General features: G+C 54.2%; 1 protein-coding gene and 1 long non-coding RNA gene across 2 annotated transcripts; one reads left to right on the forward strand and one right to left on the reverse strand.

Moving 5' to 3' along the window:
* The first annotated feature begins 4,596 nt into the window (after window positions 1–4,596).
* Window positions 4,597–15,261, forward strand: LOC142024887 (zinc finger protein RFP-like). The gene is made up of 6 exons (XM_075017206.1): window positions 4,597–5,013; window positions 7,078–7,173; window positions 9,865–10,095; window positions 10,684–10,706; window positions 11,347–11,462; window positions 14,631–15,261. The coding sequence occupies exons 1-6, from the start codon at window positions 4,597–4,599 to the stop codon at window positions 15,146–15,148; spliced, it is 1,401 nt and encodes a 466-aa protein (XP_074873307.1). The 3' UTR covers window positions 15,149–15,261.
* A 749-nt stretch (window positions 15,262–16,010) lies between these two features.
* Window positions 16,011–24,615, reverse strand: LOC142025013 (uncharacterized). Its single transcript, XR_012648577.1, has 3 exons — window positions 24,478–24,615; window positions 18,783–19,310; window positions 16,011–16,503 (listed from the first exon to the last, which is right to left on the reverse strand). It is a non-coding gene; the product is annotated as an uncharacterized LOC142025013 (long non-coding RNA).
* Window positions 24,616–25,006: the final 391 nt, after the last annotated feature.

Here is a 25,006-nt window from a genome sequence, read left to right on the forward strand (position 1 = left end):
CATCTGCACGCAGTACTCGAGATGTGGGCGTACCATAGTTTTATATAGGGGGAGTATGATATCTTTTGTCTTATTATTGATCCCTTTTTTAATAATTCCTAACATCCTATTTGCCTTACTAACTGCTGCTGCACACTGCGTGGATGTCTTCAGAGAACTATCCACTATAACTCCAAGATCCCTTTCCTGATCTGTCGTAGCTAAATTTGACCCCATCATGTAGTACGTGTAATTTGGGTTATTTTTTCCAACATGCATTACCTTACACTTACCCACATTAAATTTCATTTGCCATTTTGCTGCCCAATCACTCAGTTTGCTGAGATCTTTTTGTAGTTCTTCACAATCCCTTTTGCTTTTGACTGTCCTGAACAACTTGGTGTCATCTGCAAACTTTGCCACCTCACTGCTTACCTCATTTTCTAGATCATTGATGAACAAGTTGAACAGGATCGGTCCCAGGACTGACCCCTGGGGAACACCACTAGTTACCCTCCTCCATTGTGAAAATTTACCATTTATTCCCACCCTTTGTTTTCTGTCTTTTAACCAATTCCCGATCCACGAAAGGACCTTTCCTCCTATCCCATGACCACCTAATTTACATAAAAGCCTTTGGTGTGGGACCGTGTCAAAGGCTTTCTGGAAATCTAGGTATATTATGTCCACTGGGTGCCCCTTGTCCGCATGTTTATTAACCCCTTCAAAGAACTCTAATAGATTAGTTAGACACGACTTCCCTCTGCAGAAACCATGCTGACTTTTGCCCAACAATTTGTGCTCTTCTATGTGCCTTGCAATTTTATTCTTTACTAGTGTTTCTACTAATTTCCCTGGTACTGATGTTAAACTTATCGGTCTATAATTGCCAGGATCTCCTCTAGAGCCTTTTTTAAATATTGGTGTTATATTGGCCGTCTTCCAGTCATTTGGTACCAAAGTGGATTTAAAGGATAGGTTACAAACCACTGTTAATAAGTCCGCAATTTCACATTTGAGTTCTTTCAGAACCCTTGGGTGAATGCCGTCTGGTCCAGGAGACTTGTTACTATTCAGCTTATTAATTAATTCCAAAACCTCCTCTAATGTCACTTCAATCTGGGAGAGTTCCTCAGATTTGTCACCTAAAAAGGCTGGCTCAGATTTAGGAACCTCTGTAACATCTTCAGCCGTGAAGACTGAAGCAAAGAAATCATTTAATCGCTCTGCAATGGCACTGTCTTCCTTGATCGCTCGTTTTACATCTTTATCATCCAAGGGCCCCACTGCTTTTTTAGCAGGCTTCCTGCTTCTAATGTATTTAAAAAACATTTTACTATCGTTTTTTGAATTTTTGGCTAGCTGTTCCTCAAACTCTTTTTTGGCTTTTCTTACTACACGATGACACTTAATTTGGGAGTGTTTATGTTCCTTTCTATTTTCCTCACTAGGATTTGACTTCCACTTTTTAAAAGCTGCCCTTTTCTCTCTCACTGTTTTTTTTTTGTCTTTTTACCACATTGCTTTCTATGGGAGGGAAATGAGGGCTACACAAACGGCCATTTTTCCAGGAGGAAGGAAGGAAGGAAAAGTAGAGCACACAAAGATTGCCAAATGAACTGAAATCCCTTGCTTGTAGAACTGCATTGCTTTTCATAACTGTACCTGTAGCTGGATTATCAAAGGTTTTACAAAAAGCAGCAGGTGTCTGAGTCTTAAGTGGCCCTCCAGCCACTCTCCCCGCTCCCTTGATTACATAGTATCCCTGAGAACAATACGGGAACAATGCAAAGCTTGAAGAAAGAGTAGGATTGCAGAAGTTTTGAAAAAAGATTTTGTGAGGCAGGATTTCGGCTTCCCAGTCCACTCCACAGCTTCTGTGCCCTGGGATGACCCAGCAGCCTGTGTCTTCTCACCTGGCCCTCCAGCCATTCGCCCTGTGTCAAGGGAGCCAAAGCTTGATGAAAGAGGATAGAAAAGGCTAGAAAGAGACACTGGGATTCCCAGTACACCAGCTGTCCAACACAGGATGGCACTGAAATCTCTGGCCTTTATAACTGCAACAGCAAACATTTTACAAAAAAGCAGCAGGTGTCTGCAACAGGAAAGTTTGTGACAGCCCCAGAGTGGCGTTTTCTGTGGTTTGATACAGCCTGGTCTTTCTGTTTCTTGGCGTTCAAGCCCTCAGGAGTCCCTCTGGTCACAGTCTTAAACTTTTCTGTTCGGCCATGAGAAAGAGAAGCTGACCGGTGTGAGAGTGGGAGCTGCCATTGTCACAGAACCCAGGGTTCCTGGAGCCGGGGCATCTGGAGAAACAGCCGCCAGTGAACAAGTCAGTGGGAAATCAGGAGAGTTTGTGCCCCGCCCCCCCCGAGTGGGGTTTTCTGGAGTTTGATGCCGTCACAGACAGGGAACAGCTGCACTTCAGCTACCGCATGTCATTATCTGGCCCCACCGCTGCACAGTCTGAGCCCCTCGCATACGGCGCTGTGCTGCAGTCAGGGAAGGGCTGCAATGTCTGTTTTAGAGGAGAGAACGATCAGGCCCAGAGAAGAGAAGCGACTTGCCTGAGTTCACACAGCAGGGCCTGGAACGTGCATGTGCTCAGAGTAACGTCACACCAGAACTACTAGGTGACCCTTTCCCCCTGCAGCTGGGACCTGGGAGGAGAAGGGGACGGACAGACACGCACCCCAGTCAGAGCTGGCTTGAGGGGCGCTGCACTGCAGGAGGAGGCGGAGCGCACACCGAGCTGGATTACTCAACTCTGACCCTCCCTATTCCTGGGACACCCCTCTTTAAATACCCCTCTGGAAACCACCCCCCACTCATGCAGCCGGTGAAGCAGGTCTTTGCCCGTGAAAGCTCGTGCTCCAAAATATCTGTCAGTGTCGAAGGTGCCCCAGGACTTGTTGTTGTTCTCAAAGATACAGACTAACACGGCTCCTCTCTGATGCTGGACACATAGGTGTGGTTCATTCTCCCACGCAGGATCACTTGAACCGCATACACAGAGAGCAAATGAGTCTCCCCCACAGCCTCAGCTAAGCGGGAGGTGGCTTTTAGCTCAAACTGCAGAGGCTCAGACACTAAGCTCCAGAGATCACTGGTTCAGATCTGCCTGTGGGAAGTTACAAGTGGGGGTTCACCTGGGTTGTCCCTGGGTCTCTGAAGCTCAGGATGCTCTTCTCCAGCTAGTGGAAACATGTAACCCACACACACACCCAGGAGTGTTTTTATGTCTGGAACACCAGTCCTGGAACTTTTCCTTGCAACAAGGCCTGTTGCCAACTTCATCCACAGATCTATTCTGGAGATACCATCACTGGGCATAACCAGGTTATTCACAGAACCACGGGCACATTGTATCTAAAAAATGAGTTTTGCCAAGTCGGACTATCACTTTGTCAAGTTCCAGAGAAGTAGCCATGTTAGTCTGTTTCAGCCAAATAATGAGATCTGTGGCACCTAAAAAACTAGCACATTTTTTAGGACATTTTTGAAGCTCTCGTGGGCTGCAGGTCATTTTGCCAGATTCATGATGTGAATGTTCAGATGACAGACATTCCAATATACATGCCGAGCTGGGAGTGTTACGCCGGTGCTGAGGAGGTTAAGTCAGGGTGGATGTGGCCTACTCCTAACAGTGACAGGAAGGTGAGAATACATGCAGGGGAAAACTACTACTTGTAACAAGATGGCCATTCCCAGTCCCTCTTCAGAGCCATTCCGAGGGTGTCAAAGTTGCATATGAATTCCAGCCCAGCAGATCCACGTTGCAGTCTGGTTCATAGTTATTTGCTCAAGTTTGGCAACTTTCACATCTGTAGCTGAGTGCCCAGGGCGGTTAAAGTGCTCTCCTACTGGTTTGTGTGTGTCACCATTCTCGATGTCTGGTTTGTGCCCATTTACTCCTTTGCATAGAGACAGTCTGGTTTGTCCAATGTACACGGCAGAGGGGCGTTGCTGGCACATGACGGCCAATATCGCATTAACAGATGTGGATGTGAATGAACCCTGGATAGAACAGCAGGTCCCATGCTGATGTCACTAGGGTAGATGTGTGGACAGGGTTGGCAATGGGTTTCCTGCAGGGATTGGTTCCTGGAATAGTGTTTCTTGTGTGGGTGTGGGTTGCGGGTAAGTAAGTGTTCCAGGTTGGGGAGGGGCATCTCTCCCTAGACAAGGACGGGCCTGTCTCTCCAGCTTTCTGCCAGTGAGGAATTGTCATCTGGGATAGGTTGTAGATCCCTGATGAAGTGCTGGAGAGATTTTAGCTGGGGGCTGTAGGTGGGGGTCTGTGGTTCTCTTTGATGGATCTGTCCAGAAGCAGGTGACGTCTTAGACACAAAGACCCACCAAGCTCCTGAAAGCTCATTGGGACAAGTGGATGCTGATGTGCCTGTGAAGCCCCAGTGACCCTCCACATCAGGACCAGAGCCCTAGTGGCACGTTTTTCACCAAAGCCTCCAGGGCGGAATTGTTACCACTGGTGCCTTCCAATTCAGCAAACCAGAGTCAGTTCCAGGAAGGGAAACGCCCAGCACTTGCTGAAGGTGGGGCACAGTGTGAGCTCAGGAAAGTGAAACTCACCCTGTTCCCAGCCCAGAGGGAGCCATGGCTGCAGGGAGCCCCCTGGAAAGTCTGCAGGAAGAAGCCACATGTCCCGTCTGTCTGGAGTTCTTTAAGGACCCAGTGATTACAGAGTGTGGGCACAACTTCTGCCAAGCCTGCATCAGCCAGTGCTGGGAGGGACCCGACCCAGCCACCTCCTGCCCTCAGTGCAGAGAGACTGTGCAGCAGAGACACCTCCGGCCCAACAGGCAGCTGGCCAATGTTATAGAAATAGCCAAACGGCTGAGTTTGCAGGCAGCGAAGGGAGCAGGCGGGGACGGGGTGTGTGGGGAGCACCAGAAGGCTCTGAAGCTGTTCTGTGAAGAGGATCAAACCCCCATCTGTGTGATCTGCAGAGAGTCCCAGGCTCACCGCGCTCACACTGTGGTTCCCATCCAGGAGGCTGCCCAGGAGTACAAGGTACAGAGCTGCTGTCCAGGCTGATGGATAATAACTTTGCATTTTACTGACAAGTCAATGGCATCATTCTGGTGTGTGCAGCCTTCAGGGCCTGAAAGTTGCTGTACAAATTAGTGATGCTCCAGCCTGGCAAAAAGGCAACAAAGAGAGTTTTTAAGTTTGTTTTGTGAGGGACACCCCTCCCCCCTGTGCTGTATGGAAAATGGGCTGTGACTGTAAATCTCTATCACTTAGAGATGCTTTGAACAAAAGATGGTTTGTAACCGATTCCATTTAATGTTCAAACCTGCTGAATGTGTAATTCTTGTGTGTAGTTGGAAATACGCCGTGTGCTTGTTCAGAGTTAGAGGTGCTAATAACAGCCATTGCTGGAGATTCTGGGGTTAGTTTTCCTCATGACTGTGCAATTAACCTGAGGGCTTGTAAATGGCTTTTTGTTCTGTAGGTCTGGGAGGTGGCTGCTTTAAAGACATGTAACTCTGCCACCTGGTGCAGGCCTCCATTTTGGGGGGATGCTTAACGAATGCCTGTGGGGAGGAGTGGGGAAAGAGGGAGCCTATTTAAGCAATAGGTATTTTTCAGCCCAGTGTTTGGGCCAGCTTCACTTTTTGCTTCTAGCCTGCCTTCGAAATAGCCTGACATCCCCTGAGGCTACGTCTGCTCTTACTGGGAATGTTGGCGGCTGCTACGCAACTTTAGGTACACCAGCTGTGTACCTAAAATTGATTTGGCAGCCGTCAACTTTGGTCCCTGTCCTCACTGCGGACTGTCGATGGGAGCGCTCCTCCGGTTGGCAGTCCTTAATCCTTGTGGTTTGCAAGGAGTTCTGGGGGCAACCTAGGCCCCAGAATGAGCCTTTTCACGCAGGTGCAAAACAGCACCCAGAAGGTTGTCCCTTCCATGACCCATGTAGACCTGCGCTAAGGCTGTGTCCACACTGCAGGGTTTTCAGCAGTAGCTTATATCACCGTTCTAACAGGTAAATAAGTTATTTCTGAGACGAGCGCTCACACTGCCAGAGCATTTCAATACGGAGCATTCACACTAGAGAGCCCAGATCTGAAATAAGAGCTACAACCAGGTGTCTCCCAAGAGGCCAATTAAATCTTAATTTCCTCTCCTTTGTACACACTGAATAGTAACAGAGAGGAAGCCGTGCTAGTCTATACACTATCAAAACAAAAAGCAGTCAAGTAGCACTTTAAAGACTAGCAAAATAGTTTATTAGGTGAGGTCTCTCCCACGAAAGCTTTTTGTTTTGTACACACTGAGTTACTTTCAATATTGAAAGGGGGAGGAAGTCAGTGGAAGTTGTTTGTTTTGGTGGAGTTACTATTTCGAGTTAAATGCCCTGTTAGACCAGACTAGCAAGCTCTGCAGTGTGGGCACAGGGGTTCGTGGGATCTGCCCCCCACCCAAAAAGGGGCTTTTCTAGAAAACAAACAAATAAAACCAAAACCAGTGTAGACAAGCCCAGAGAAACACAGAGATCGTTACTGGAGACCCAGGCTGGCGTGAGATTCTTTTTCACCTAAATATTTTACCCGCTATAAAGGCAGCTGTGACTCTATGAGGCCCATCTGACCGGCACTGAGCAGTGAAGAGGAGCAGCCGTTGGGAGGGAAAGACGCGCTGCTGAAGGCCCCAGGCCCAGCAGGGAGAGGAGGCAGATGCTGCGGCCGGCACTAGAGGAGGTCACTGGGCTGAACGCTGTGTGGGCCTCAGGTGCCCTCTGCCCACCCACAACAGGGCTCAGATGGAGCAGCTGGTTCACCCCCATGTGACTCCAGTGCCCTGGAATGTGCTGCACCACTCAGCAATTCGCAAGTACCCACAAAGCTTGGGCATAACCCAGATCTCTCGCAAATTACTAAAAAGCCGTAACGTGAATTTGTAACACGTCTGGCTGTGACCAGCCCTCGGTCTGCACTAATAACGTGTCCTCTCCTGGGGAGTATTGACCTCACAAAGATTAACAGTTATCTTGAGTTCTGGGGGATACACCCAGCGCCTCCCCCCTCTCAACCCAAAGTAAAACCTCCCAAATCCTTTGTGTTTCCTCAGGGAAAAATCCAGGCCCGTTTGAAGACTCTGAGGGAAGAGAGTGAAAAGCTGCTGGGACTGAAAGCGACTGGAGAAGAGAAAAGCCGGGAGTACCTGGTAGGTGCCGATTGTTATGAACCATCAGGGCTGGCAGAGGGAGGTCTGTTTGGAGGCAGACTCCTGTATGGCCTTGGTGAAGGAGGGCTAGTGAGTGTCTCTGTGATCCCGTGAGCTCATGGGAATAAGGGGACTTTGAAGAAGGTGGCGTCCTTTCGAAAAGGAGCCCCGTCTGGACGTGCCGCGCGGCGGCAAGGCTCGTCAATTTCGAAGCGCCGCTGCCGCCCGCATGCTAATGAAGCGCTGAATATGCATTTCAGCGCTTCATTAGTAAACTTCGAAATGGCCATTTGCATGGCCATTTCAAAGTTTGGGGCACGTGTAGACGTAGCCAGAGTGTAAATGGCTCGGGGCAGGGATTGTCCCTCACTAGGTTCTGTGCAGGGCCCCACATACCTGAGTTCAGATCTCATGTGGGGCCTGCGGGAGCTGCTGGGGTGCCAATAACAACAATAAACCCTGTGATAGAACTGGTAATAACAGCCACAGCCTGTAACTCGCCCTTCTCCAGCCTGAAGGCAGCTCTCTCCCCAGCACATCCTGGTCTAGCCCAGCAGTTCCTGGTCTTTTCTAGACGGGGACCCCTGTGACAATTCAAGAAGACTTGGTGACCCCGAGCAATTCAGACACAGGGGTGGGGTAGCGATGGGCAGAGCTATAACTAGCTAATTTTGCACCAGGATATAAAATGCTTTAAATCCCTTTATTCTGGGCAGCTGTGACTGTTTACTCCATATAACATTGTGCCCCTTCGGCTATGTCTACACGTGCATGCTACATCGAAATAGCTAATTTCGAAGTAGCGACATCGAAATAGCCTATTTCGATGAATAACGTCTACACGTCCTCCAGGGCCGGCAACGTCGATGTTCAGCCCAACGTCGAAATAGGCGCAGCGAGGGAACGTCTACACGCCAAAGTAGCACACATCGAAATAAGGGAGCCAGGCACAGCTGCAGACAGGGTCACGGGGCGGACTCAACAGCAAGTCGCTCCCTTAAAGGGCCCCTCCCAGACACACTTTCATTAAACAGTGCAAGATACACAGAGCCAACAACTGGTTGCAGACCCTGTATATGCAGCACGGACCCCCAGCTGCAGCAGCAGCAGCCAGAAGCCCTGGGCTAAGGGCTGCTGCACACGGTGACCACAGAGCCCCGCAAGGGCTGGAGAGAGAGTATCTCTCAACCCCCCAGCTGATGGCCGCCATGGAGGACCCCGCTATTTCGATGTTGCGGGACGCGGATCGTCTACACGTCTCTACTTCGATGTTGAACGTCGAAGTAGGGCGCAATTCCCATCCCCTCATGGGGTTAGCGACTTCGACGTCTCGCCGCCTAACGTCGATTTCAACTTCGAAATAGCGCCCAACACGTGTAGCTGCGACGGGCGCTATTTCGAAGTTACTGCCGCTACTTCGAAGTAGCGTGCACGTGTAGACGCAGCTTTCATGTGTAGATTCACAATAGTTATTGCATAGAACAGGGGAAATACATTAATAAAATAATAACACTGCAGTTACTCTAGTTAACCAGAGCTGTGGTGGTGGAAAGACACTCGTCCCCAAACCCTCCCCCCGGCTTAAACCCCACATGCAAGGGCAAGGGGAGTCACACTCAGGGGCTATAAGTCACTGAGGCTGGAAGGGGCTAGAAGGGGTTGGGGGAGTCACACGGGTTAGGGGAGTCATACTCAGTCTGGAGGGGGCTAGATGGGGCTGGGGGAGTCACACAGGGTTTAGGGGAGTCACACTCAGGGGCTACGAGTCACTGAAGCTGGAGGGGGCTAGAAGGGGCTGGGGGAGTCACACAGGGTTTAGGGGAGTCACACTCAGGGGCTACGAGTCACTGAAGCTGGAGGGGGCTAGAAGGGGCTGGGGGAATCACACAGGGGTTAGGAGAGTCACAGTCGGGGCTAGGAGTCACTTAGGGGCTGGCGGAGGCACAGGGAGCTGAGGTGTGAAGTCCCAGCCACCAGCCCCAGCCACGGGAACCCCAGCCAGGTGCAAGGGAGACTCCCACCACCACGGCTGGAAGCCGGTTGGGGCATGGAACCCTGACCAGCTCTCAGCCCCAGTTCCAGGCTTCAGCCTCCCAACCCCCAACCCCACCCTCCCCCTCCAACCACCTCACCTGAGCTGGGCGCTGCTCCTTTGGTTCCCCCAATCTCTGCCCTATTCCTGTTTCACACGCAGGAGGGCAGTTGTGTTTAATTGGCTGGTTTAACTGCCCAGTGGTGACCCCCTTCAAAACTAATAGGTTGGGAAACCCTGGTCTGGCCCTTGTGCCTTTCGCACAAACCCTCCCCAAGGGAACGGACTGTCCCCAGGCAGTGCTGCCTGCTGGGTCTGCTCACTTTGCTCACACACACTTCCTTCTTTTTTCTCCACTTGCGTCTCTGTCAGTGCGGTGCTGAGCCCGGCCTCCTGCTGCTGCTCGGGGTCTGAACTCCCACAGCCCGTGAATGACAGAATGTGCTAACATGGCAGCCTTGGCAGCCTCCCTTTCAGAAACAACTGGGAACAAAGGGGGAAACCGCGAGAGACTCTTCTGCCTTGTGTGCACAGAACAGAGTCAAAAGTCAGATATCAGGATTTTCAAAGACGTTCTCCCTCCTGCGCACTCAGCTCCCCATGACAGGGCCCAGGCTCCACACATGTCCCTGACCAGCCCTTCCCCTGTCTTCCTGCAGAGACAGACACAAAGGGAGAGGCAGAAAATCGTGTGGGAATTCCAGCAGCTGCGTCAGTTCCTGGAGGAACAAGAGCGACTCCTGCTGGCCCAGCTGGAGAAGCTGGAGGTGGAGATTGTGAGGCTCCAGAATGACAATGTCCGTGAACTCTCTGCGCAGATTTCCCGTCTCAGTGAGCTGATGGGTGAGATGGAGGGGAAGTGTCAGAAGCCAGCGAGTGAATTCCTGCAGGTGAGACTGAGGGAGACACAGAGACTCTGTGTGAGCCCCAGGGCTGGAGATCCCAGAGAAAAAAATAAGTTGGTGCTTTGCACCCACCAGCCACAGCTCCTCCACTTCTCCCTGCACGTCCTGCCTGCCACAGTCAGCTGGGGGAGAGATGTGGGGTAGGGAGGAAAGAAACAGGTCCAGGGTGTTCTGGGGGGAGGGGATGGGCACAGATGGGGATGCGGAAGGGGAAGAGGAAGTGCGGGGGCAGGAAGAGGTGGGGCAAAGTGTGGCATTGCTGGAGAGGTGGAGGGGGAGTGGGGTTCTGCATCCCCTGGGAGAAGTGGAAGCTGGTGCCTGTGGTAACAAATGTCCCAGCTCCCCACACAGGGAAGGGAGGCTCCTGAACCATAAGCTCTGGGGTCCAACAGTCAGAAGTCTCGAGTTACAAACACAGAGATATTAGAGATGGCAAAGCCCCATCAGCTCAGGAAATCTATGGCCCTGGGACCAGGGCAGGGCCCCTCTTCCCTAGATTTGCAAACTCCCTTCCCTGGGATCCCCTGTGTGTGTTGTATGGGACTGAGATTCTTTTCTCTCCTTCCCCTGTAGGACATCAGAAGCACCTTGAGCAGGTACGTGGCTCTTACTCCCCATCCCACCTCTCAGTGCTGGCAAATATCTTGGAGATGATGATAGCACCCAATCTCCCCAGGGCTCTACAGTGAGATGTTAGGGGCAGGTCACATCCAAGCTACAAATATCCCTGATCATCTCCAGCCTGAGGGTCTCACCCTTGCACAGACTTTACAATTATCCCCTCAATGGCAAAGTCTGACCTCAAGTGTTTCCAAGAGGTGTCACCTCCCTGGGGGACCGGCTGCCCCAGGACTATGAGGCTGGAACATCGGCTTGTCACTGCTGGGCACTGGGTGAATTAGTGTCTGAGTCTAGTTCCTAGTGGGCAGATTTGTACAGCACTTCCACTGGCAGCATCCTGTCCCTCAGAGCCTGGAGGCCAAGGCGTGAATGGGCCATGGAGACGCAATTCCCCTTTTGTCCCCAGAGCTGGTCTCTCCAGGCCGTAGTTCTAGAATCTGAATGGGGCCTGCAAGGGGGATGTTGCAGGGCCCTGGGCTGTGCTGCACGTGCTCTCAGGCTGGGAGAGGCCGAGGGATTCTAACTCCCAGTGCCTCAGAGCAGAGACTCACTGGCAAGAACTGAAGAACCGAGTCACTAAATGCCGTATCACCATCTGACGTTGTTTCTGTCCAGGTGTGAGAAGGGGAAGTTCCAGCCACCAGACGAGGTTTTGCTTGAACTGAAAGGACAAGTCAGTGGTTTCTCCATGAAAACTATTGCTCTCTCTGAGACTCTGAGCAAGTTCAAAGGTACCTAGAAGGGATCTAGGAAGGGAAAGTGAGTTAAGCATCTAGGACAATGGAATGCAAAAGGCTCTGGTGAATTGGTTCACAAATAGGTTCGACTTCTATTTTAATGTGGAGTGAGAATGGCACAAACCTGGGGTCCAACAGAGTCAGGTTGATTAACTCAAAAATTTATTTGTTTCAAAAGCATCTTTGCAATTCCAGTTCCTGTGAGAGTGAGAAAGGACCGACACAGGGAAAGAAACACTGCCCAGCTCCCTTCTCCTGGGGCATGGGCAGGTCATCCTGCATTTCCCCTGGGATGCTCCGTCTAACCCTTCCCATGTCTGAAATGTCATCCCGATTACGCGCTGACTAGCAGATTTACCCAGCAATGCTCAGGTCCTTCCCTCAATTAGGGGGTGCTTTGGAAATAAACAGAAAAGTTTCCTGCTTTATTTCAATTATGGCATTTTTCAAAATTACACTGTTGTTTTGATTAAATCAATTTTTATTCTGGATTTTTTTAAACAAGGGATTGTTCACATATTTCCATTGGCTTTTTTAGTACATTTTATAAAGGGGAATGTCACCATGTGGGTATTTTTTTGTCACGATAAACTCTTTTCATTCACTGTTTTAACAAAAAGGACAGCAGTTAATGTGGTTTCCACTAACATTCTCTCTTAGTCTTCAAACCTCCAGCGTTGATTTATTTGCCCCAAAACAGAACATTCCTCCAAATTTCTGTAAGGCTTATTGAGAAAGAAGTCAGGTTGGTCCAATTTTTCTGGCTCATCCTGCTTCAGTCTTTCAGCATTTACTCAGTTATGTTAATTTTGTGGCTTGTCCTTGATTTGGTGATAGTTTAGTTTTATGAGAAGCAATCCCATTCCAGGCACATCTCGTTTTCCTGGCACTACCAAACCCTTATATTTTATTAAGCTCTGATTAGAAGAAGCCGTACAGCGAATCTGGTGGTAGTAGCTCTTCCCTTTTAGGAGCAGTTCTTGATCAAACAGAGAAAGAGTCAAACTCTCTCAAATATACAGTTGAAGACATGGGGAAGCACTAATTTGGATCGATTTCATAGCAAAAGCTAATTTGTAAAACTGGTAGACAATAGAGTCACAGAGCTTAAGCCCAGAGGGGACCACTGAATGTTTTTGTGTAACATCCAAAAGAGGATGCTGATTTCTCTCCATCTTCATGGTTGTCTGAGGATAAGGAGAAATTAAACATGAGAAAATGGAAATGCCGAACACACACATGCATCTATATTATATATAACGTTTATTTCTCTTCAATTTCAGACAAACTGAATGAAGAGACAAGTAAGTGTCATTCTCCTTCCTCTGAGAAGGTTTTCTATGAAATTTGTCTCCTCCTGTGGGGATTGGTGGAACTCTGGGGAGCTGTTTGCATTACATTTAACTTGTTCCAAGAGAATCCCTTTTACCTTTATTTCCTGACGTGGTTTTTTATTATTCTCCTTCTTTTTGGAGGCGAGTTAGTTTTTTAGGGTAACCTTGTAAAATGTGCAGATAGGAATAAGGGGATTTCGAAGTTCCCGGGGTCCTTTCGAAAAGGACCCCCATCTGGATGAGCTGTGTGGCAGGAGCCATGGCAATTTCAAAGTGCCGCGGCCGCCTGCATGCTAATGAGGCGCTGAATATGAAGTTTTGGGCTAGTGTCGACATGGCCAAGAAGTGGGAAACTCCTAACAACCAATGTGTGTGTCTCTTTCATCTTTAGGTAAACCAAATATGGAAATTGGTAAGTGTCATTCTCCTTCCACTGAGGAGAATCTTTTGTACCAAATCAGATCCTCCTGAGGGAGGTTGTGTGATCACCCTGTGCGGATGTGGCCTGTCACCTCTCTGTTCTCTCCTTCCACTTCTCCCCTCTGAAGAAAGCCATGAGCTGTGCAGTGACCCCACTCTGACTGGGTGACAGGGGCTGTGTCTGTGGGTGGCCCCTGCAGCAGACTCAAGCAGAGGGACAGAGCCTGGATCAGAGCCAGGGGCTCTCCTGGGGCCATTACACACCCCTGGGGAGCTCCTGTGAGCAGAGCTGGGAACTTGTTCTTTTTGGCTCTCTGCACCCACCATGATCCCAGCCTGCGCCTGTCTCTGGTACACAGGGCATCACTTTCCCTCCCATCACTAGCATGGCCCTCTCCCTCTTTCCACCAGCCGCTGTTCTACACTCCCCCTCCCTCTGCAACGGGTAATTAGCCACTGGGAGAACAGGGACAGGCCCCAGGGCTGGTTGTGGGGCCCAGGAAAAATGGGCATCTATGAGCCTGGGCCAGCTCTGTCTGCTGCCCCCCAGCACTGCTGCTGGGAGCAGGGTCAGGGCTTGGGGGCTTGCTGGGCTTGTCCTGCTCCACCCACCCAGCACTCCAGCCAGGGAGCGCAGTCAGGGGGAGGGAGTTGCCCAGTCTCCAGCTGGACCACCAGGTAGGTGTAGAGGGACCTGCCCTGTGCCCTGACCCCATTCCCATGACAGAAGCATGAGGAGTTGGGGGACAGCAGGCAGGAGCAGGAGGGGCCCTCACATGTTCTCGCCCAGGGGCCCACAGAAACCTAATCCCCCTTCTCCCCCCACACTCGTAGCTTCTGTCTCATTGCACCATCAACCCCCTTCCCCTGTGTTAACCCCTCCCTCCCTGCCCCAGGCTAATGGACTCTTCTGCTGCTGAGCTGTGATATTCAGGGCAGGTTCAATACGGGTAGAGGGGGCCTGTTGCTGTCTGAGCTGTGACATTTCCCAGCAGGCCGGGTGCAGTGGGGAGGCCCCAGAGCAAAGTCCAGCCCAGGGGCAGCTGGGCACAGGGAGATTTAAGGTGTTGGGGGGAGGGGAGCTGTGCCAATGGTCACTGAGTTGGACCATCTGCCGGGGCTCCCAGAGTCTCTGGTCCCTCCCCAGGGAGAGGTGGGGGCAGGAGGGGAAAGATCCTGAGCCCCAGGCCTGGCCCAGCCGATCCTTTCACCCTGTCCCTGACCCGTCCCTGCCTGTGAGTGACTCTCCCCAGCCCTGGGCTGAGATCTCGGAGCTGTCGGGCACAGCCTGGGGGAAGGAGATTCCCCGAGTCACTCTCCAGCTGGGCCCGATTCTGTCACTGACCCATCAAACCCTCCCCCAGGGCTGAGCTCTGCCCCTCACGCTCTGATTCTCTCTCCCCTGCAGCCCATGTGACTCTGGATCCAGACACAGCTCATCCCCGACTCGTCCTGTCTGAGGGTGGGAAAAGTGTGAGACGGGAACGTACACGACAACGACTGCCCGACAACCCAGAGAGATTTGACATGTGGCCCTGTGTGCTGGGCTGTGAGGGGTTCACCTCGGGGAGACATTGCTGGGAGGTGGAGGTGGGGGATGGGTGGTCCTGGGCTCTGGGGGTGGCCAGAGAGTCTGTGAGCAGGAAGGGACGGATCAGCCTCAGCCCTGAGAGGGGGATCTGGGCTGGGCGGCGGTTGGGGGATCAATTCCAGGCTCTCACCTCCCCTGCGACCCCCCTGCCCCTGAGCCGGGCCCCCCGCAGGATCCGGGTGTGTCTGGACTGTGACCGGGGGCAGGTGACATTTATCGATACTGCTACTCAGGCCCTGATCTTCACTTTCCCGCGGGGCTCCGTCCCTGGGGAGAGAATCCGGCCCTGGCTGGGTGTGTGGGACCGTAGCTCCCAGCTCCGACTGTGTCCCTGAAATCAGCCTCTCTGGCCTCAGTCTCTGTGAGCTTGGAGGACTCCCATCTCCCCAGCCCCTGGCTCAGCTCTATGACCCCTGGATGCCCCTTCCCCCCGCTCCCTGCAGCCCCAGGGACAGGAGTGGGAGCGAGATGAACCCCTGGGGCTGCAGGAGGGGCCCTGAGAGGCAGATGTGGGGCTGGGCAGGGGCAGAACTAACAGACAGGCTGCTGCGGGGGCAGGACACAATTAATTAATGAGAGTCACCAGGGGGTGGGGTGGGGGGAGGAGCTCGATGCGATTTGTACCGATCTGTGTCCTGAGATCTCACTGGGGTCTGTCAGGTATTAACAGTAAATAGAGCAGGAAAGACAATTCTGATGTGTTTGGTCCTTTTTCATTTCCTGGCATCAGTTGCTGGGGGCAGAGTGGTGGGTTTGGTTCCCTGCTCACTGGGGTCCCCCCAGCCCCAACAGGGAACAGACCAGCACCTCCCTGTGCTGAAGTGAGACATTACTGGAGTGTAAAATGAACATGCAAAATATGATGGCAACCGCTCTTCTCTGCTTGTACCAAATCTTCTGCCAACTAGGCCAAGGGAGGTGTCTGGTGATTCGCTGAATCTCTTTATTCGGCTCAGATGTTTGTATTATTGTTGTTACCCTTCTGCCAGAAGGAATTGGCAGCAGCCAGGGCCGGGTTCAACATCGAGGGGTTCCTTTCATCCATCTCACACACAACCGGCTCAAGCCCCCAGCCAGTAGCCTGGGAAGGTCACACACGCCTGGGGGCCTCGGAGAGGCAACGCTTCCCTCCTCGCAAGCACACAGTCTGAGTGCAGAAACGGACTTTTAATAAAAGAGGCAGAAAAGTCAATTAGCATAAGCTTGGGAAAATCCCACACCCAGAGCTCATAACCAGTTCTCAAGTAACTATCCCAGCTCAGATGCATTGAGCAGTGTCCTTGGCCTCTCAGGCTCTGCAGTCCAATACTGTGACCAGCCAATCCACACACCCAACTTTCTCCCTATCCCCACTTCAAATGCCCCACTTACAACTTGGTCCAGTCCCTGTGGGCACTGACACCTTACGCTGATGCATTCCCTCAGGGAACCTGAGACAAGGCCACCTTTGCGCCAGTCCGGCGTTCTGCTTCCTCCTACCAGCCGTCCATGGGTCGTGCCTTCTGTCCATCCGCTGCTCCTCCTCCCGGCCACCCGCCGGTCGTGCCATCCACTGCTCCTACCGGCTACCCGCTGGTTGTGCCATCCACTGCTTCTCCTCCCAGCTGCCCGCTGGTCACACCGCCTACCAGTCATGCCATCCACTGCTCCTCCCAGCCTTCAGCAGCATTGAGTTCCTGCTGGCACATACCTTACAAAAATATTTCAGAATAACACATCCACGCTGCAGGGAAAATAAGCAAAACTTATTCCCAAATAGTGTCTCCACACACAATAGAGCCTCTTGTGGATTAGAGTCCCTGAAAGCACGGCTTCCCGGGGCTCTAATCTGAACTACCACGTCTACACAGCAAAGTTATTTCAGAATAAATATTCCATAGTAGCTCATTTTGAAATAGGCCATCCTCCTGTTTACACAGCCCCTAGTTTGGAATGGGCCCTGTTCTTCATGGAATGAGGTTGACCAAATTTGAAATAAGCCCTTTGCTATTTCGAAATAATTTTGCAATAGTGGTTTTGCTGTGTAGACACTCGCAAAGTTACTTGGGAATAGTGGCCGTTATGCCACAATAACTTTGCTGTGTAGACACACCCCCACTGACTGCAAACCTGGCCACCATGTTAAAGGGACACTGCCAATTTGAACGACAACAGGCTGGATTCTCATTCTCACCCAGGTCCCTTTATTTACACCACTCTGGCATTGCCATACCTTACTGCCCGTCTGCAGCACTGAGCTCTGATCAGCCCTGTGTGTGGTCCCCACTTCCCAGGCTCGGTCTACGCTGGGAGTTAAGTCAATGGCAGATACACAGTTCTAGTTTCTGCAGTTGCGGAGCTAGACTCGACCTCTCTGCAGTTGACTTACCTGGCCGGCTACACAGAGGGAAGTGGATGGAAGAAACTCTCCGTCGATCTCCCTCACTCCTCGCGATATGGAGGAGTTCAGGGGTCGACTGTCAGCTCCAGAGAGTTTGATTTCGTGCGTCTTTACCAGGTGCGCAGAATCGAACCCAGAAAATCAGCCCCAAACAGGTGACTCTTTCCCTGGTATTAGGGTGACCGTATCTCCCTATCCCAAACACAGGACAGGGAGATATGGGGGTGGGGGCGTCTCCTCCTGGCTCCACTGAGGTGTGGGGAGCTGGGAACCTGGCAGCAGCCATGGGTGAGCTCCCAGTCAGCCAGCAGGGGGGGGTGTGGGAATACAGGGCAATTAGCCCCTTTTAAAAGATAAGCTGGGATGCCTTTCTGGCCCCCAAAATATGGGGCTGTTCCACCCGATATGGGACGGATGGGCGCCTGACATAGTATAGACAAGGCTCCGTCACCAATCAGTGACGAATCTTCCAATCTGCTTTCCTAGTACCGACCCCCTTGTCCCACTCCCCTGGCAATCCCTCCCCGCATCCCTTACCCCTTACCCCACCCCCCGGGCACTCCCTCCCCTCCCCCGCACCTCTAGCACTTCCTCCCCTCCCTCCCGAACACCCCCCACACCCCAGCAGTCCTGCAGTTGCTGCTGTACTTCAAGGAGAGCTTTTACCGCAGAGAAGCCACATGTGTCAGAGACTCCCGGAAAGACCGGGGGTGGTGGGGTGGGGCTGGCGATTGACATGGAAAATGCCCACACCCCAGCTGGAAGCGCCCAGCCCAGAGCAGTGAACGGGCAGGTGTCCTTCGGGGGAGGGGAAGGGAGACAAAGGGAAATAGCCGGATTTACGCAGAGACTCTCTCAGAGACAGGGATGTAAAATCACCTTTCATTAGCTCCCCAGTGAAACACGAGCTCACTGCTCAATGGGTGCAGAGGCAGCTGGGGGGCCCCTCCAACCTCGCCCGGCTGGAGCAGCCCCACTGCCATGGACAGGAGCTGCTGCAGCCCAGCTGGCGCTTCCTTGCCCGTGGCACTGCTGCAAGTGGGGGGCACCCCAGAGCAGACACAGGAGCCCCCATCAGCAGCGGCCTGGCTCAGGCGCTCCACAGGGCAGGGATGCTCCCGCTGGGCTGCAGCAGCCCCAGTCTGCCAGAGAGAAACCTTTCCAGCCACGTCCCCCCTCCCCCCAACTCCCAGGGCCACCACAGATGGGGGCTACTCTGGCCTGGCTGGAGCGCCCGGGCCTGCGGCAGGCAGGAGGCTGCTCCACCCCTACCTGTTACCCATAACCCTTTCAGGTGAGGCTTAGCAGGGCCACATGAACATCCCCACTCAGAGACCGCCTCACACAACACGCTGAGACAGACCCACATGTGACCGATGCGAATCGCTCCACTGAGAGGGCAGCGCTCAGGTGCCAGGAGGACACTGTGGGATAAACCTGAATAACCGCGGATGAAATCAGAACTGGATGCTGCGAAGAGTTCTTGGTAACAAAACCGCCACAACCATCCAAAGCAGCACGGAACTGCGCATCAGAACAACCCAAACAGCCGCAAATGGCCAAAGCCTGGTTCTCTAGGGGGCCCTCACCTGGCCTGGCATCCGGCGGACCCGTTCCTGAGCTTCCCCTCAGCGGCTGCACAGTAAATTCTGTTTAACTTTCCGCAGGCCCCGCGCCAGCAGTGGTCCTCCCTCTGCCAGGGTAGGAAAGGACCCCAAGGAAACACAAGCTCTTCACCCTTCCTGGGCCACTTCTCCTCCCAGCTCCTCCCCTGCGTTGCAGGGTTCACAGAAGTCACTCCAGGGCCGTTGGGTCACCTGCTTCCCAAGAGGCAGGGGGTGAAGATGGCGAAGAGCTGACGTCTTTTCTTGAGTGGGAAGTGCAGGAGCTGTGCCCACTGCGCTCCTCCCTTCCTGCCACACGCGGGGTCCTTTCCTGGAGCTCTCCATGGGAGGCCTCCGGAACAACAGGCCGTGGGCTCAACCCTCCATTGAGATGCGTAGGGCAGCTCCCCGGGCTCACAATCATTTTCTTAGGATCTGCAGATCCAGGCAGATGTTTCTGCCTCGCTTCTTCTGAGATCACAATTCCAGTCTGCTCTTCCCACGGACGCAAACCTGAAAAGAAATGAAAACACAAAACAAAACAGTCGGAGGTGGGGGTCTGCACCCTGCGGCTCTTTAAGGACGTTCTTTGTGGCTCCCATGCGATAATTGCAATGTTAAAAAAATAAAAAAAACCCTCTTGATTATTTCCAGTAAATGGTGAACGTCTAAAAGCCTGAAAACGAGCAACTCATCTCTAAACAGCAAACAGTGTGTGAGCTCCAAACACTGGGTAACTCCCCCCAGCAACTGATCAATCCCACCTCAGAACAGAGACTTGCTCATTATCCACAATGGCTCCAAGCACTCTCTCTAGAGTGGCAGCAGCTGATTTAGACCCCCCACCCCAACAGGTCTGGTGGGATGATGTTTTCCCCTGTGCATCACTTTACATTGATCAACACTGAATTTCATTTGCCATTTTGTGCCCCAGTCACCCAGTTTTGTGAGACGCTTTTGAAGCTCTAAACACCACATTGCAGGCTGCAAAGGGGTGCATGGAGCAATCACTTACCCCGTCTCATTTTCTCGCTAATATTCCCAACCCAAAGTCCCACCACAGAGACCAAACTGCTGCAGGAGCCGTTATTCTAGGCAGAGCTTTTCGAGGAGGTTCCTCGTCCCTTTCTCCACCCACCCACCCCTGCATCCCACCCTCTGCCCCAGCCCGCAGCCCCTCCCGCACACTGAACCCCTCAACGTTGCTGCTACCAGCCAGGCGGCTGCTAGCCAAGACTGCTCAGGAACAGCTGTAGAAGCCACTGCCCTGACTCCACTGCCCTTGGGGGGTGCGCTGCACAGGGGTCACCCTCTGCTCCCTGATGGACGTGAGGCCTCAAGGGAGCAAATCTTAATGCAAACCTTGGTTTGTCGTAAATAAAAACATTCAAAGGAGAAATTGTGCACAATTCTGGGCACCAAATTAAACAGGAAACACCACCTAGTTCACAGGCACTGCCAGGCCCTTCAGCCTGCGTCGGGTGGGTGGGTCTGTGGGTAAAAATAAGCCCAGCGCTGCCCTAAGGCTGGGATCGCCGGAACACCCTCCCCGCACTGCAGACCAGAGGGCGGGACTCAGTTTCCCAGGACACTGCGGTGTAGGAAGATCACAGCTCACCTCATCCAGGCACTCCCGGGCCGCAGCGCCCCTTGCAAGTCAGGTCCCAGCTCCACCTCCCCGTGTCTGTCCCGTAGCCAAAGGGGGACCCCGAACGCCCCATTCACACGCTCCTCTTTTCCCATTGCCAGTGCAAGAAAACGCGCGAAAAAGCCACGCGGCAGCTGACTCCCTGCAGGGGCGTGGCCATATTAGCATAGTGCTCCCGGATTGGACGAGGCCCCGAGAGCTCTCCTGCAGCCGCTGTTGAAATGAATGAACTTGACCGCGGGCCGGAGGTTGGCAATGACCCTGTGACATTAGCATACAGCGCGCCAAATCCCTTAAAGGGGCAGAGCCCGTAGCTCTGCCGGGCGCGGCAGGCGAACAGCGCAGTAAAGGACTCAGCCTACCCCACCAGTGTCCAGCCCCGGCCCCGGCCGCGCTCCGCTGCCGCCCGCAGGGCTGTGCCCGGTGTCGCTGTAGCTGGGGCGGTGCCACGGGCGGCAGCTCAGAGACAAGGGGGGCGGACGGAGGGACACGTCGTTTATTGGCCCGGCTTCTGCCGGGGGGAGACTTGCCGAGAGCGCCGCGTCCTGCGGCAAAGCGCCGGGATCTGCCCCGCTTGGCCCTGCCGCTCACAGCGGGTCCCGCGAAAGCCCCCCCCCCCCCGCTGTGGGCTGGACACGGACGTGCGTGACCCGCAGTGACCGGGGAGCGGAGTCTCCGCTCTGCAGCCGGGCCGGGTGCGGGGGCGCCAGCGGCCTGTGGCTCCCGGGACAGCCCCGGGCTTTAGCCCCCCGGGTGCCGGGTTCGTTCCCTCCTGCGGGTCCCAGCGGGCGCCGCTCGCCTGCTGCCCCCGGGCTGTGAGCTCCGACCCTGCGGCCCAGAGATCACACACAGATCTGCCCGGGCTGGGGCTGCGCCCCGCCCAGAGGGCCGGGCCGGGACCCTGGGACCTCCCGAGTCCCGTCCGCCTCTGTGAGCTGCTACGGGCAGCGGCTCTCCCCCGCCCCGAGGAGCTGAGACCGGGGCTGCACACAGCCGGGAACAGGGGGCAGGGTCTGCCGCTGGGTCTCGGTCCCGGTCCAAAGGCTGAACTCTGGGGCTGGGCCAGGCTGGGCGCTCACAGGGCTGGACTGACCCGCAGTGTTTGTACTGGGGGTCCCTGTTCCCTGCACCGGCCCCACGGGCTTCACCCCCCCCGGGCAGAAACTCCCAGCGGTTGGGGACATGAGACGGGTGGGGGAGGGGCGGCTCATGGGTGGGACAGAACGTGGGGCCGAGGTGAAGGGTTTGCTCAGCTCTGGGACAGGCTCTGGGGGAGGCAGGAAACAGCTCCCGCCTCCCCAGCCAGCCAGTGTCCCCTCTGCCCACCGTGGGCAGCGCCAGGTGCCCCAGAGGGAGTGAACCCAACAGGGAACCACCAAGTGAGCAGTGGGAGTGCTGGGAATGCAGCTCGGCAATATCGACCTCCTGTGGTCCTGCGAATTCTTTCGTCTGGCACCGGTCAGGGCCGAGGGTGCCGGACGGGGGAGGTTCATTTGCACATTGCGCAAATTGCATAAATTATTTCTAGATACAACTGCAGCCTGAACGTAGCCTGAGCCGCATCTGGGGAGCTGCACTGCCCCCTTCATCGTCCTGCTGCAATGCTGGGGGCGGCCAGTAGGTGTCAGCATTACACAATACAGGACGACCCCCCCCCCCGGCCAGCCCTTCGGCATTTAATACCCCCCCCTCCAGGGGCTTGGGCGGAGCCCGCGCACACCCCCTCAGAGCGGAGGAATTCACCCCCCGGCAATAACCAACACCCCCCGCCAGTGCTGGACTCGGTCCGCGTTAAGCGTTGGACAGTAACAGGGAGGAAGCCCCGCCAGTCTCTACACTATCAAAACAAAACGCGGTCAAGTGGCACTTTAAAGACCCGCAAAATGGTTTATTAGGTGACGAGCTTTCGTGGGACAGACCCACTTCTCCCGCCCAGAGCCGGACCGGAGCAGAGTCAAGATTTAAGGCCCAGAGAACCGGACACAGAAATCAAGGCGCACAAATCAGAAACAAACGATCGAGGGGAGCAAATCAGAGAGCGGAGGGGCGGGGGGGAAGGTCAAGAGTTGGACTGAGCCCAGTTCGCAGACGAGCCCCGAGAGTGACGCGGAAAGTTCCCATCACGATTTAACCCCCGTGTTAAGGTGCCGGATTTGAATACAAAACCCAGCTCGGCTGCGTCCCTCTCCAGAACGGGGCGATCATGTCTCTCCAGTAACACACGTACCGCGGGGGAGGGGGGGCTGGCGGGGGCCAGAAGCTCGGGCTGTGTCCCGCCCCCACCCCCGTACCGCGCATGCGCAGGGAGCGCAGCGGGAGCTGCTGCCCGGACTGACCCTGCCGGGGCTCTGGCGGCCGCTGCCCGCTCGGCGCGCACGTGACAAAGCGCTGCGGGGGGAGGGGGGTCAGTGCCCCCTAGAGCCCCACGGGGGGACAGTCCCCAGGGGGTGAGCCCCGCCCCCCCGCGCGCTCAGAGGGCGGGACAGGGCTGTTGTCACCCGCGCCCGGCCCGGCCCTGCATCGGGTGTGTGCGGTGTCCTGCCCCTCCCCCCGCAGCGCCCCGCCCAGCCCCGCCCGTCGGTGTGACACTGTCACACCCGCTACACACCCGCCACGTGCACGTCACGTGTTCCCGTTGCATCCCCGGGGCGCCCAGCGCCGCCTCCCCCGGGCGGCACCGCACAGCACCAGGGCCGGGGGACGCGGCCACAACGGCGCTGCCGTCCCGCTGCCACCGCCGCCCTGCGCTGCACCTGGGCCGGGCTGGTCTGGGACCCAGCCGCTGCCTGCGGGGAGCGCTCCGGCACTGCCACGTGTCCTGAGCCCATGAGTGAGTGACCAGGGGGCTGGGCTGCGCAGGAAGGGCCCTGCAGGGCTCAGCGTGTGGGGCTGTGAAATGGGTGTCTGGTTCAGAGGCTGGCTTTAGGATGGGGGGGAGGGGCAGTGCAGCGGGGTTGGGAGGGGCGGGGTGTCTATTTCCATATCCCAAAGGAGGGTGACATCTCATGGGTAGATTATTGCAGGAGCAGAGGGAGATCTCGCAGTTGAAGCAGGGGCAGGGCTGGGCACCAGGACTCCTGGGTTCTCTTCTCAGCTCTGGGAGGTGTAGCCAGACATGAACCCCCTGTTTGGCCTTTTCTTCCTCTTCCCCCCCCCCCACTGGGAGAGACAGAGAGAGAAATAAGCAGGGGAGGCAGGCGGCCTTTGATGTCCTGGGAACACAGGTGTGCTGTCTCACCCAGCCTCTCTGCCATACACAAAAACCAGACAGTGGATGGGCTAGCTAATGGCCGCCCTTCTGGCTGATCTCGGTAATTGACATGCCTTGCTCACTCACCTCCAAAGGTGCCCAATTGTCCACAATTCACAGGTGCAAATTGAGCCTTGCATATTTCCTGGGAAACCTGGGGTTCAAACACTCTCCTCCCAGTTGGCCACTTGAGACCAGGAAGAAGCCTACGTGCCACAAGGGGTATAAAGGGGCTTGGCAAACCACCCCCCCTTTGAGTTTAAATCACCTACAGCTGCTGGCCAGGTCTGGAACTAACTCCCGAGACTGGGGATGCCTGGTTTGTATCTACTTCTTCCCGAGGGATTGACAGAATTTGGGTCACACTGGATCTAGGAGGCAGGGGTAAGAATTACACCTGTATTGCACTTCTTTCCTATAGGAATTAAGGGAAAGACTCTGGTTCCACCAGGCTTAAGAGGCAGGGGTGAAAATCACACCTGCAACTTGCCTTTCTTGGGTACACATTACTTGTATTAGTTTAAGCTAGCGAATTTGTCTAAAACTTTTCTTAAGTTAAATTGTGTTGTTTCCCCTTTAAAAACCGCGGGTACGAGCTGTTTTTGGGCTATAAACTGCTAAAACCATAAGCCTGTCACTCAGACCGCGGGAAGCCCTGACCTTATCTTTAAAACGCGTTTACCCCTTTGATCTATTACAACACTGCGATCCTCCGCTATCTTTTAGACAGAACTGTAGAAAATTTATCTTGCCTATCAAACCCCAGGGGGTCCTCGCCTTACCTGAACTGGCGACCTGCGGTCAGCAATGACCTTCTGCAAATAGTAGTAACCACGAGTAAAATCATTCTCCTGTCACTCACTCGGCGGCCATCTTGGTTTCATTCATAAAGTGAGCGGTCAGTTTAAAACCCCCTTTCACACGCGGCAGCCGCTTCTGTTGTAAAATCGCTGCCAGCGGTTTCCTATTAACTGTTAGAAAAGTTATAAACAAACATTCACAATTGTGGTACTTGGATCACTTGTCTGAGTTATATTGTTTCCATCTGTGTAGAAATACAAAGTAACTGTTAAGGCCTCTAATAAGTGTAATTTTCCTCTTGCTGCTGTGCCCGAACTAAGCGCAAACCAAAGAACCCCGCCTGCCCTGGCTGCTCAGCGCAGCTGCTGGGGCGGCATCGCCCCCCCCCTTTGCCCCTCCAGACCTTTAGCTGGCACCGGGGCACGGGCTCACAGAGCCGCGAGAGACCCCGGTGTGTGCGAACCCCCCGCCCCGCGGGACCGTCTCTCCGCGCGCCCCGCCCCCCCGGCA

This window comes from Carettochelys insculpta, chromosome 22, assembly GCF_033958435.1.
Source record: "Carettochelys insculpta isolate YL-2023 chromosome 22, ASM3395843v1, whole genome shotgun sequence".
NCBI lineage: Eukaryota > Metazoa > Chordata > Testudines > Carettochelyidae > Carettochelys > Carettochelys insculpta.